Source organism: Arvicola amphibius, chromosome 1 (assembly GCF_903992535.2).
Source record: "Arvicola amphibius chromosome 1, mArvAmp1.2, whole genome shotgun sequence".
Lineage (NCBI taxonomy): Eukaryota > Metazoa > Chordata > Mammalia > Rodentia > Cricetidae > Arvicola > Arvicola amphibius.
Window position 1 is genome coordinate 69,829,097 of NC_052047.1, and position 13,380 is coordinate 69,842,476.

The following is a 13,380-nucleotide window of genomic DNA, read 5'->3' on the forward strand; positions in this document are numbered from 1 at the left end:
AAATTATTATATTTTAAAGCAAAATCTAATTTAGCACCTGCATAATTCCAGTGAGTACCAGTCTTTCAGCATGGCATTCCCGTTAATGTGGTATTCTTCTCTAGGTACGTATGTCTTTCTGTTTTAGGTTTTCCTGTTTAAGTTTATAGTTAATGCCTAGTCTCTGTGCTTACATTCTGTCCCATTACTAGACTTTGTTTTCTAAATGTGTTTATTTTATATGTATGATGTTCTCCTGCATATATGTGCCATGGATGTACAGTGCCCATGGGAACCAGAAGATGGTGATGAGTCCCCTGGAGCTAGAGATACAGGTGGTTGTGAGCCACCATGTGGGTGCTTGGAATCAAACCTGAGTCTCATGCAGAAGCAACAAGAGTTCTCATCTTCTGAAGTCCCTATAACTAGTTTTTCCACAATTTTTGCCTGATGAGCTCTTTTGCCTGATGAGCTTTTTTGTTTTTCCGAAAAGCCTTGAATATGCTCAGACATAATTCTTGATTCATGAACTCGTAATCCGAGGTTTGCCTACTTTAAAAAGACTAGGACTTTCCTCTACAACTACTAAATAGATTCGGATGGAGAAGAGCTAAAATGTTGCCTTTGTCAGCAGGTGTGCTAGGAAATGTTGATGTTTTTGACTTTTTCAAAGGAGTGTTTCTGGCTCGTGTATGAAAGAAATAAAGAAACCTGGAAGGGAAGCACCCGCCCCCAGACAACCCGTGATCACACCAGTATTTGAGAAGTCCCTTCCAGAAGCTGCTGGCCTGCTGCTGGTGAAGGAAGGCCACCATCTGAGTGAAATGGGTCGGGATGAAGGAAGGTAAAAGCTGTAAATTCTTTACCTCCTGTGAAGGAATGCTAACAGGAGCTCCTTTTCCAAAATAAAGCAGAACAGAGTCATCGCACTAGAAATAAGGCATGCCTCCCTGTCTGTGCTTCAGGAAGACGAAGGTGCAGACACGTGACTTTAATAAATGGCTGTCAGCGAAGCCAGACAGTGCACAGGAGAGACAGGTCCCTGGAGAGCTTTTCCTCAGAAAAGCAAGAGAAAAGTGGGTGGCAACTGGTAAAGAAGGGGGTGGAGTTTAAAAGCATTTCCTTTTCCCTCTTAAGCTCTTTTAGGAGATCTCTGCAGGAGGATGGAAGAGATCTAGTGTAGAAGGAAGTGAATACAGTTGAAATTTGTATGACAAAGTATTTGATATCTTGATACATTGTATCAGGCTAAGAGTAAACGGTAATTTGAGCTTGTATAGATGTAAACGCATGTGTGCCGACATAGAGACAGACAGAGAGGAAAGAGATAATTCATGCAGAAAGGAAATGCGACTCTATTTGCCAACGGGAATGATGCCGTGAAGCGAGGCTGTGGAGGTGGAGAGACGGCTCTGTGGCTAAGAGTGGCTGCTCATGCAAAGAACCCCAGTTTGGTTCCCAGAACCCACACCTCAAGCTCCAGGGTGTCAGGTGCCCTCCTGTGGCCTCACGTGCACATACCCCACATAGACATAGACACTCTTGGACACACATGTGCACACATACACTTTATATATATAATTTCATCAGATGTTAAAATAAAGCTGGAAGTTATAAAATAGCTATAAAACAACTCTAAAATAGCAGAGTATCAAGATGCTCATGGCATACTAAGAACTAAATTGTTTTCTGTGTGTTTTAAGAATCATCGTTGAGAAGCTATGATTTTGCGGGCTGCCCTTGACTGAGGTTTCTTGGTTTAAAGGTTGTTGTATACATTCTGGAGATGAGCAGAGATGTCCCTCGTGGGCAGTAGCTAAGTAAACCGTTAACGGCGTGGCAGAGATTATTAGTGTTGAATAATAAAGTCAGGGCATGTGGAACTGTCTCTTATACATGAAACTCTACAAACAGTGCTACTGCTGTGTATTGAGAGCTGAGCAGGGCTAAGGGGCGATGAGCAGTTAGACTGATAAAGACACATGTTGAACTATTTTTTAAATGTAACTTAATTTCCTTGAAAACAGAATGACAAATTTGCCCTTCCCCCACCCCCGAATTCTGTTAATTTATTCATATTCTTCAAGCTTTGATGGCAGTATTGAACCTAGGGCCTCATGCTGGCTAAGCAAGCCCTCTGCCACTGAGCTCTGTCCCATGTTTCTTGTGACTTTTTTTTTAACCATTGAACAGTCTGCCTAAGCCTTCCAGACTAACCTGGAAATCACGCTGTAATGTGTGGCTGAGTTTACAAGCCTCTGACACCAGGCAGAGTTCAGCCTTTGTGGTTAATTGCAAGATAATGAAGCTACTGTTTGTAATTTTTAACCACGAACGGCATGCAAACATTGATTCCTTTGCTGGTATATTACTTCATAATTCCTATTGTTTCCACAGCGTGTCGTGGCATGTGGCTTTTATAATTTAAACAATATCATCCAACCCCAGCAGTTCCGAGGTTCACTTCTGAACCAGTCAGCTCTCGGTGTGCACTCACACGGCGGCTTGCCTTCCCCCACCTCCATCCTTCCTTACAGGCCATCTACTACAGCATCACACAGATCCTGAGGGAAAGAACAGCCGTGACACACGGGGCGTGCTCAGAGCAACGTGCACCAACTGCACAGTAGCCGGAGAACACTAACTCCAGTTATAAAGAAGGGTGTCTCTGGGTGGGAGGCATGGCTCAGTAGGGAGGGAGGGGCTTCTCAGTAAGTAGGCAAGAGCATCCAGATTTGAGTTCCAGTTCAGAACGGTTTGTAACTCTAGTCCCAAGGGATCGAAAGCCCTTTTCTGGCTTCTGGGGGCACCAGGCACACATGTAGAGAAATAGATGCAGGCAAACTACTGATGCACTTTGAATAAATAACTAAATAAATATTTGAAAAGGGGATTTCTCTGAGAAGAGAACCTAAGTAATGCTTTCTAAATATGTTTTACTGTCTGTAATTCTGGTTTTGTCTTTTTATGACAATAAGACTGAAACCTTATGCTAAAATGATAATTTTTTTCCATTTGGCTTTACTGAAAAACTTTGATCCGAATGTAATTCTTCATTACAATATTAGTAGTGTTCTAGTTTTATTTCTGTTGCTAGGATAAAATACCCAGGCATCAGGAACTTAGGGGAGAAAGGGTCGATTTTGATCTCCCAGTCCAGGCTACCATCCATCACTGAGGGATTATCACAGTGCTAGGAGCCTAGAAACTTAGTCCCATCACACCCAGAGTCCAGAGCAGAGAGGAATGCATGTGCGGTTTCTGTATTCAGCCCCCCCCCCATACATCTACAGTCTAGGGTCCACTGTATGGGTAATGGTGCCGCCCACCATGCATGGGCTGAGTTTTCCCACGGTATTTAATGTTTGATCAGGACTGTCCACTATGGACATGACCTCAGGCCAACCTGATCTAGAAATCCCCACTGAGTCTCACCTCAGGTGACCCCGGTTGTGTCAGGTTGATAATTAGAACTAACTATTATTCTTCATCCCTTAAGATTAACTTCTGTTTATAGTTGCATACACTTTAGAGGAAAGGATTGTACTTTAAATCAGATATAACTATCATGGATATGTGAAATAAAATATAACTGTAGAGGCTGTTATATAAAACAACAGTGTTTGTGGTTTATATATTTAACATTTGCCTGAAAAGGTTTTATCCTTTTTTTTAAGGCTGTCAAAGAGACAAGCTAAAGAAAAGCACAAGGTACTGTAAACGAATAATCAGAAACGTAGTTTGATTGGTTGTGGAAGGAAAGCAGACCAGGGGAACCTGGACTGCAGGCTGAGTGACATCACACTGGGAGGAGCTACAGCTATCACAGCTGCCATGAGCATCACCATAACCCTGAGCAGTGAGGATGTGAACCTGCAGCCTCCCAGTGCCCATTGCCAGTACTGCCCACCCCAAGCCTGCACCATGGGTGTCTGTAGTGAGTCGGGCCTGTGAGTCCTCTCGTGAGTAGTGTCTGTCCCACAGCCATAGTCGTGGCAAGGAAGGTTTTGGAAGCTAGGTTTTATTGTGTGAAAGATAAGAGTTTCAACCAGCGGAGTGTGGCTATGTTTCTGTGTGCCAGGCTGCCATAAAGGGTAACCCAGGGAGTCGCTCCTCCCTGGAGGCCATGGAGACTGACGCTGAGGAAGGAAGAGCTCTAATCGCTGCAGATTTGCAGGTTCAAGGCAGTAAATACACAGCAGGTCTTTCCCATTCTAGAGACTCTCCATGGCCCAGGCTCCTTCACACAATTTACCTGCAAAATTAGCAGAATCATGAGCCGGGGAGAGGGAAATGAGGAGCTGGAGAATGTTCCCAAAGTTGACTGAACAAGCCTGTAAAAGCCCAAAGTCAGGCAAAGGTTTCCAGTGTCTGTATCTGTAACCATGTGACATCTACCTACAGCATCCCAGTGTCCGCATCTGGTCACCCTAGGGTGTCCACCTACAGCATCCCAGCCCACTGCACAGGGATGAGCATGGAGGGGTGCTACAAACCAGGGTACAGAGGAACAAGCTGAACAGGGAGACCCAAGTGTATACTTGGAATGTAGGCCCTGATTCTTTAGGAGCCTCCCCCTTGCCTGAGACAGAGAGAAAGGCAATGGAGAGGATGAAGGGAATCAGATGAGACCCTGAGTTGGTAGGCAACGCAAAATCCATCCATCCTGTTGAAACTCATTTTGAACACAGATGCCCAGAGATCCCCAAACCAAGACTGCAAAGAGCAAAAGAGCTTGTTCACCAGCTCTTCAGGTCCAGCTGACTGGCTAGGTAAAGTCAGACTTACCCTTTCTACACCTCCCATCCTAGTCTGACACCAACAAGATAGGAAGTGAGATTCCAGCAGAAGCAAAGAAAAACCACCCTGTGAGCCAGATAGCTAGAAATGACTGCTTTCTCTGTATGCTGTGAGGCTTTGATCGTTTATACTTAATCCTAACTTGTCCTAAATACTTAAGTTGGCTTAAGGCCTGGAGAGATGGCTCAGAGTTTAAGAGCACTGGCTGCCCTTCCAGAGGTCCTGAGTTCAATTTCCAACAACCACAGGGTGGCTCACAACCATCTATGATGAGATTTGGTGCCCTCTTCTGGCCTGCAGGAATACATGCAGGCAGAACACTAAAATAAAAACAAACAAACAAACAAACTTTTTTAAAAGATAGGTTATCTAGGACAATATAATATATCAACTGAAATATATTATGGAGGTAACTCAAGAAGACTTTTGCAAAGGAGTTATGTTTTGAAAAAGAAATCAAGCAACAGGAGATGTAAAGGCTGGGTGTGGTGGCACACACCTTTAATCCAGAGGTGGGCAGATCTCTGTGAGTTCAAGGCCAGTTTGATCTCATAGAAATTTCTAGGCCATAATAAAATTCTGTCTCTAAACTGATTAATAACCAGGAGATGTTACTCAGGGTTTTCTTTGACAAAAATCAATTTTATCTAGAATTACATTTCTGCTTATGCATTTTATCAAAGTTTAAAACCACCACTTTTCTGTATTTACTACATGCTATATAAATTGGGGGACGTTTTGAAATAGTGCTGTTTTACAGATGGAAACCCAAGTAAGTCAAGTAAATGAAATGAACGAAGTCAGCAGCCGAAGTCAGCCTTCTGCGACAGGAAATGGTGAGTTGCCCTGAGCTTGCAGTGAGTCCATCTGCTCAGTGAGCGCAGGAAGAAGCAGGAGACAGGGCGCTGTGAACAGGAGGCCTCCACAGCATCTGGGTCCTGTTCATGCATCCCTCAGTCCTGAGTCACAGAACACTGAAGTGTCCGTATTCTGGGCCCTCGGGCGATGCCCTCTCTACCATTCTAGACAGAGAACCACTTCAAATCCCAGCCGAAGAGCTCTGTGGACTCCCGCTGTCTGCGCCCGACGTGAAAGGCATCGGCAGCCAGTTGAGCAGGGGGTAATAACTGTAGAACTCCACCTCTTTGAACCTTGAACCTTGATCCATCTGCCCCTAGAACCATCTATTTTGAAAATTCGGAACCTGTCATGTGCTGTCACTTCTCACGGCCAAGAGCTCGCTCTCCCCAGCAGCTCTAGCTTTCCGTGGGTCTCTTTCCAGTCTACTACCCTTAGATGTTTGTTTCGGTCCCAGAACCATGTGTTTTCAGTTGCTCAGCTGGGGTCTTCTTGACCAAAATAAATTACATGTACATAAATTACATGTGCCATGTGTTGGGTGTCTAAATGTTTAAACACATAGTCAGAGTTAAGAAAAATCAGCTTTGATCAAGGAAGACCACCTGAGAAATCTCCGGCAGGAATAGATGGCCCAGATGTCTGAGTTCTTCATTCAGAACAGGTTCAAGACTGCTGCCTGAGATGATCAAGACTCACAGGATACTTCAGTCAGGACTTGATCATAACTCTAAATTTTCTTTAGGTCCCCATAAGATTATCAGTGCCCCCAATCAGATGGAAGTAGCCTGGAATACTAAGCCCACATTCCCAAAAAATGGACTATGGATATTTTCCTTTGTTTTTTTTTAATTTTTATTAAAAATTTCCACCTCCTCCCTGCCTCCCATTTACCCCCTCCCCCCTCCACCCATCCTCCCTCTCCTGTCCAAAGAGCAGTAAGGGTTCCCTGCCCTGTGGGAAGTCCAAGTTCCTTCCCTCTCCATCCAGGTCCAGGAAGGTGAGCATCCAAACAGGCTAGGCCAGTATGCATAGTAGGATCCAAATCCAGTGTCCTTGGCTTCTCAGCAGCCCTCATTGTCCGCCATGTTCAGGGAGTCCGGTTTTATCCCATGCTTTTTCAGACCCAGTCCAGCTGGCTTGTTTTTTTTGTTTGTTTGTTTTGTTTTTTGTTTTTGTTTTTTGTTTTTTAAGAGGGGGAAGTGGTGTGGGAGAATTGTCTGTATTCTGTCAATCATGTTTTAAATAAACACTGATTGGCCAGACAGGAAGTATAGGCGGCAAATCCAAACAGGAAGTAGAAATAATGGAAGGAGAACGGCAATTCTGGGAAGGAGGAAGCTGATTCCTCCCACTCCTGCCCAGACCACCAAAGCAGCAGGATATGATCTGCCCCACTGAAAAAGGTACTGAGCCACATGGCTAAAAAGATCAGAAAAATGGGTTAATCAAGATGTGAGAGTTAGCCAGTAAGAGGCTAGAGCTAATGGGCCAATCAGCTTTATAACTTACAGAGATCTCTGTGTTATTTCTTTGGGGCTTGCTGGCTGTGGGGTACTGGGCGGGACAGAAACCCCAACAAGCAGGCCCCCTCATGTTACACCCACCATTGTCAACATGGGTAACAATGTGTCTTCCTCCACAGCTGTTTCCTCAATTGTCGCATATTCCTCTATCTTATTTATTTATGTTTTATTTATTATGTATACAATATTCTGTCTGTGTGTGTGCCTGCAGGCCAGAAGAGGGCACCAGACCTCACTACAGATGGTTGTGAGCCACCATGTGGTTGCTGGGAATTGAACTCAGGACCTTTGGAAGGGCAGGCAGTGCTCTTAACTGCTGAGCCATCTCTCCAGCCCTCATGTTCCTCTATTGAGAAGCTCCTAATTCATCTTGAAAAATACGTGAATCCTGTTTCACTCTAATTACCTCTATAGCAGACCTAAATTTCTCTGTATTTTTGCATAGTATTATCATGGGCCTTTTTTATTTCTGCCATTCTAGTAAGTGGCTATTGTGAATAACAGTGTTGTTTTTTTAAGCAATATTTTTAGTACTTCTTTGATGATTTCCTATGATGTATTTGGTCATATTATTCGCCCTTCCCCAGCTCCTTCCATAACCACCCTCCTCTCCATTTCCCCCCAGCTTTGGGTTTTACCCCTTCTACCCCATGTTGCCCAGTTAGTCTTGGGGCTGGAAACTGCCTTGTCACGTTTGTGACCTGCCACGGGGGTCCCATCATTAAAGAAAACTGATTCTCTCTCTCTCTCTCTCTCTCTCTCTCTCTCTCTCTCTCTCTCTCTCTCTCCCCCCCACTATCAAGCACCAATAGCTCGTCAGCTAGCAGTGGGATCTTATGCCCACTTTCCCCTTCTAATGCTGAGATCTTTTTCTGCTTAATCTCGTGCGTGTCTTTTGCATACCATGATAACCATTGTGGCTTCATACATGTAACTGCCTTGCTATGCCTTGATGTTAGCCACAGTCTCTGCCTCTTAGGATTTCCCAGCCCCTCTTCCTCAAAGACCCCTGGGGAGGGGTGTGATGTGTGTGTCCCCATGGAGCCGAGCTCCCCACAGTCTCACACTGTCCATGTTGACTATTTGGGAATCTGTGTTAATCACCATCTACTGCAAAGAGGAACTTCTCTGATGCGGGTTGAGAGATGCTCTGATTTGTGTGTATAGCAGTAACTCATTAGAGGTCATCTTAATGCTATGTCCCTGTAGCAGAGCAATAGTTCTAGATTCTTCCTTAGGGCCTCTGACCTACCCAGCCACAGATTCTTGGTGCCTTTAACAATGCCAGGTATAGATTCCCACCTCATAGCGCAAACCTTAGATCCAATCAGAAACTGGTTGGCTCACCCCATGACATTCATGCCACTGTTTGTCCAGTAGGCACATCTGTCAGGCTGGTGATTGCAGGCTGCAGGGTTCACAGCTGGGTGAAATGATGACTCCAGTCGCAAGCATAGCACCTTCTAGTACCGTGAAAGCTAGCTGTAGGGATGAGGCCTCCAGCTGAGGACCAGCTTGGTTTGTCCATGTTGTTACTCAAGTTTGTGTTGTCTTCAGCAATACAGTCTTACTGTCAAGCCAAGAGTATTGGCAATAGAGTGCAATGTACCCCCACTGGTCAACAACTCAAAAAGAGGTAACCTATTCCGGATATGGGGATTTTTATTTGTTAGCACAGGGTGTCTAGTTGGGCTTTGTCACCTCCCCATTCAGTGTTATTTTTAGATTCAGTGTTAAGCTTCTTTCCATGTATTTATTTTCTGCCTAGGCCCTTGTGCACACGAGGCACATGCTGTACCGCTGAGCTGTAGTTCCCACTCTGGTTACTGTTTTACTTTGAAAGACTCTTGGTCTTGCTGGTGCGATGGCTCAGAGATTAAGAGCACTGGCTGCTCATCCAGAGGTCCTGAGTTCAATTCCCAGCAACCTATGGTGACTCACAACCATCTATAGTGGGATCTGATGCCCTCTTCTGGAGTAAAGTTGTACATGCAGACAGAACACTCATACATAAAATAAGTAAGTCTAAAAAGAAAAGAAAAAGTCTTGGTAAGTTTCTCAGATGACCTTGAGCTCCCGACCTGGCTCAGGTAACTAAATGACCTTTGGGTAGCTGGGATTACAGACCTGTGTCACTGGTTTCCTTTGTCACTTTGATATCCCATGCAAACGAAAGCACCTGGATTTATTTCAGCTCACACTTCTAGATCCCACTCTGTCAAGGCAGGAACCACAAAAAAACAATGTTCCTGACTCTCATGGGTTCATGAGATTCCAGCCTGGATTCCCTGTCTGGGACAGCACAAGCCACAGCAAGCTATGCATCCTGCGCCAATTAGCAATCAAGGCCCATGCCACACAGAATGCCCACAGGTCCGTCTGAGGGCTTAGCTGAGGCTCCCTCTTCCTGGTGAGTCTAGGTTATCTGAAGTTTACAGTAGAAACAAACCACACATTAGGCCTGAATTATTTATCTTCTTTAATAAACTGTCTTTTAGATACTTTTGTCAATGTTTATTAAATTTTAATCTTTAAATTCCAATTTGATCTTTTTATCTTCAGGGAACACATATCTCATTGCTTAAATTGTTTCAACTTAGTAATCCTGTAACAGTTTCTTCTGATCTTAGTGGGTGTATTGACATGATGAGACATACTTATGCTCCACACTGTCCCACGGACTGTCCACTCCATCCCTTACCAAGTAGGCGGGTTTCAGATGGTGTCTGTGTCTTGTGTCTTTGGGCACTGTGTCTTGTGTTTGTAAACTGTCCCTGGTGCACAAACTGGGCAGGACACAACCTCCTGGTTGTATTCTCCCCATCCATGCTGGAAGGTTGACTGTCTTGGTTTTCTTCAGGTCTTAGGCAGATAGTCAGGACTGTTGTGAGTTCACGGCCCTCACTGCATTGCAGTTTAAAATTGAATTTTTGTGTATGTGTGTATGCCTGAATGTATGCATGCTCACCATGTGTGTGTGGTGTCAGCAGAGGCCAGAGGACGTCATCAGATCCCCTGAAACTGGAGTTACAGGTGGGTGCTGGGAATCCAGTTCAGGTCTTCTGCAAGATCAGCCAGTAGTCTGAACCTCTGACCATCTCTCTAGCCCTTAGGTAGTTGTTGTTGTTGTTGTCCTTTGTCGTTGTTAATGCAGGGTAAAGCTATAACTTACTTTTTATTCAGCCCGACAATCTGTCTTTCTGAAGTTTTCAATCATGGTCTTTCTACGTAATTACTCGAGTCTATTGAGTCTTCAATAACATTTTACTGGACATAGGAGTAACAACCACTGACAAATCAAACTTTACAAGCATTTTTTGACTTCTAAAATAGTACTCCTAGGGAACTGTTGTTGAACGGAACTCTTAGCGATAACACAGATGGCCGGAGGACACAGATTCCGTGTGGGACGTGTAGAAGGGCCGAGAGAGCTGTGGGAGGTCCTTTGGAGTGCAATTGTCAATCTGAGAGGCAAACTGCTCTAGAGAGAGCTGCTCTCTGCACTGTGCAAATGCCTTCCCGTGGGGCTTCCAGCAGGAAGAGCAGGAGGCCATGTTAGGTCAGTGGACTCTAACCCTCTGAAAGTTAGCCCCAAATTAAAATTTTATAAGTTGCGTTGATCATGGTGTTTTATCACAGCCATAGAGAAGTGACTAAGACCGCTCCATTTAAGTTACATTAACAGCTCCGCCCTTCCTAATCCTGTCCAAACAGCCTCCGGTTCTCTGCAGTGTGGACAGAGCCTTTTTGCTAACCTACTGGACCCAAGATTTTATTCAACCGTTTGCTGGGAATGGATACTGTCCAGGCAGTCCATGGGCACTGCGGTTCCCTGGAAGCTTTCCAGGTCTTTCCATCGGTTGCAGATGCTTCCTGCACCAAGCATATGTCATCCTCTGCTGTTGAAGGGGTCAGTAGATCTGCAGCGTCCTGCCACACTGCTCTCTTCCCTCCTGCGTTCTGCCCTGTGATCTCTGCAGATTCACCTTCCTCACCACAGAGAATCCAGGAGACTCTACACCAGTTCGTTCTCCTTGTTTTCTGGCCTGGACCCTCTCTTTACAGGGAGAGATGACATTGGAAGGCCTTTCTCATCTGTTTTCTGTCAATTGTAGATTGTTATCTTCATAATCCATTATCTTAATAATTGTCAAAGAAAATATTTTGGCTGATTTGGTTTTCTTGTTGTTTCATGTTGAAATGAAATCTGTATCTGTTACACCACCGTGATTGGACGTAGATTGCAATGAAATCTCCATAAACGAATGGACCAGCTAGAGAGCTTCACCTTCGCTGTGTCACTGACTCCAGCTCATCCTCCATTTCTCGGGGTAGCTTTTTCCTCCTTGACACATCTGCCTTGAGCCCATTTTATATAAATTTTCATAGGTGATCATAGGACTGTCTCATAGCGCTTATCTGAATATATAATGCACATTTTGTGTCATTTCTCCTCTAGATTTGAAACTAAACAAAAATGAGGTGTATTAGTCAGAGTCCTCTGGAGTAACAGAACTTATAGAATGAATATATTTATATAAAGGGAATGTATTAGAATGACTAACAGGCTGTGATCCAGCTAGTCCAACAATGGCTGTCTACCAACAGAAGGTCCAGGAATCCAGTGGTTGTTCAGTCCATGAGGCTGGATGTCTGAACTGGCCCTCAGCATATGCTAGAATCCTGAAGACGCAGGCTTCTAGTGCCAGTGGAGGAATGGACTAGCTAGAGAGCAGGCAGGCAAAGAGAGAGCAAGCTTCCTTCTCCACATCCTTCCTATAGGCTTCCAGAGGTGTGGTCCAGATTAGAGGTGGATCTTCCCACCTCGGATGATCTGGGTTAGAAGTGGGTCTTCCCACTTCATATTATTTAATTAAGAAAAACGCTACAGGTGTGTCTAACCATTTGGCTTTTAGTCAACCCCAGATGTAGTCAGGCTGTCGGCCGAGAAGGGCACCACACAAGGTCTCGCTTGTTTATCTGCAGGATTCCACCCTACGTGATCCTCACTAGAGGCACATGGTGCGTGTTGTTCAACAAATGAGTGGCTGACGTGAAGATGTGGTCCCTATATACAAAATATGCTCGTGTGTGATTTATTCTCGTGCTGTCCTCTCTCATACAGATTCTAGCAGCCTGCTGAAACTCTGGGATATGATTCATTCGTATGAAAGGCTGATGGCGCTTAAGAACAGCCACTGCGAACTGCTCACAAGAAAACTCACAGAGAACATGGAAAACAGGGCTGGCGGAGAGCAGAGAGAACAGGCGGAAGTTAAATCCTGGTTACAGCACAGAGGAGGAGAATGGGAAGACCTCCGCACTTTGAGGCATGGTATCTTATTCGGTTTTTTAATTAAAATTTTTATTTCCATGCTCTATGTATATATGTGTGTGCCTACATGTGCATCTGTGTACCACACGCATGTAGTGCCCCCAGAAACCAGAAGAGGGCATCAGATTGCCTGGACCTGGAGTTACAGATGACTGTGAGCCACTCTCAGAGGGCTAGCAATCCAGCCCGGGGCCTGTGCAGGAGCAGCCAGTGTTTCTCTCCTGTGAGCCATCTCTCCAGCCCTGTGACACCTTAGTCTTGAAGAAACGGTTGAGCCATCGTATTGTGTTATAGATCTGAAGTAGAATTTTCATCATTGCTGGCTTAAGGTCTAGTGCCCTAGAGGAGAAGAACATTTTCAGTCCTGTGGAGTGTAGAATTATTGGGGAAAGTGAAAGCAACTCATTTAAGTATGTGCATTTTAAATAAAAAAAATTTACAATTTTTAAAACTGAAATTCAAGTGGCTATGATGAGTTTCATTATTCACTCAGGACTGAGAATTTGTGATCATTCTCAGACTTTTCTGTTACAATTGATGCTGCAAGAAATATCATTTGGATTTGTTTTCTAAATTTCTAAATATTTTGGAAAAAATCATCCATATACAATTACTTGCTCAAAGTATAGGAATCGTTTTTAAAGGCTTGGATCAATACAGTTACTTGTTCTAAAGAAAGCTTAATATTCATTCATAGCTCCAGGCAAAGAGTACGAAAGAATCATCTCTCAACTCAAATATTTAAACTTATACTCTTGAATTAGATACTTATTTACATTGCTAGGGATCCAACAACGGTAGCCATGAATGACAAGCCCTCTAGAGGCTGTTAAGCTAGGCCCCATCTGTACTTTTAACACAATAAAATAAAAAGAAAGTGGA

At 44.3% G+C, this 13,380-nt stretch overlaps 1 protein-coding gene across 1 annotated transcript in view; it reads left to right on the forward strand.

Annotated features, from left to right (window-relative positions):
- Nucleotides 1–13,380, forward strand: part of LOC119810605 — a 125,640-nt gene that overhangs the window by 89,408 nt on the left and 22,852 nt on the right. Inside the window, exons 28-34 of the mRNA XM_042055044.1 lie at nucleotides 653–823; nucleotides 3,657–3,695; nucleotides 3,738–3,929; nucleotides 4,384–4,479; nucleotides 5,638–5,899; nucleotides 8,721–8,799; nucleotides 12,289–12,493. Coding sequence (XP_041910978.1) covers nucleotides 653–823; nucleotides 3,657–3,695; nucleotides 3,738–3,929; nucleotides 4,384–4,479; nucleotides 5,638–5,899; nucleotides 8,721–8,799; nucleotides 12,289–12,493 — 1,044 coding nt within the window. The remainder of the gene's footprint in view (nucleotides 1–652; nucleotides 824–3,656; nucleotides 3,696–3,737; nucleotides 3,930–4,383; nucleotides 4,480–5,637; nucleotides 5,900–8,720; nucleotides 8,800–12,288; nucleotides 12,494–13,380) is intronic.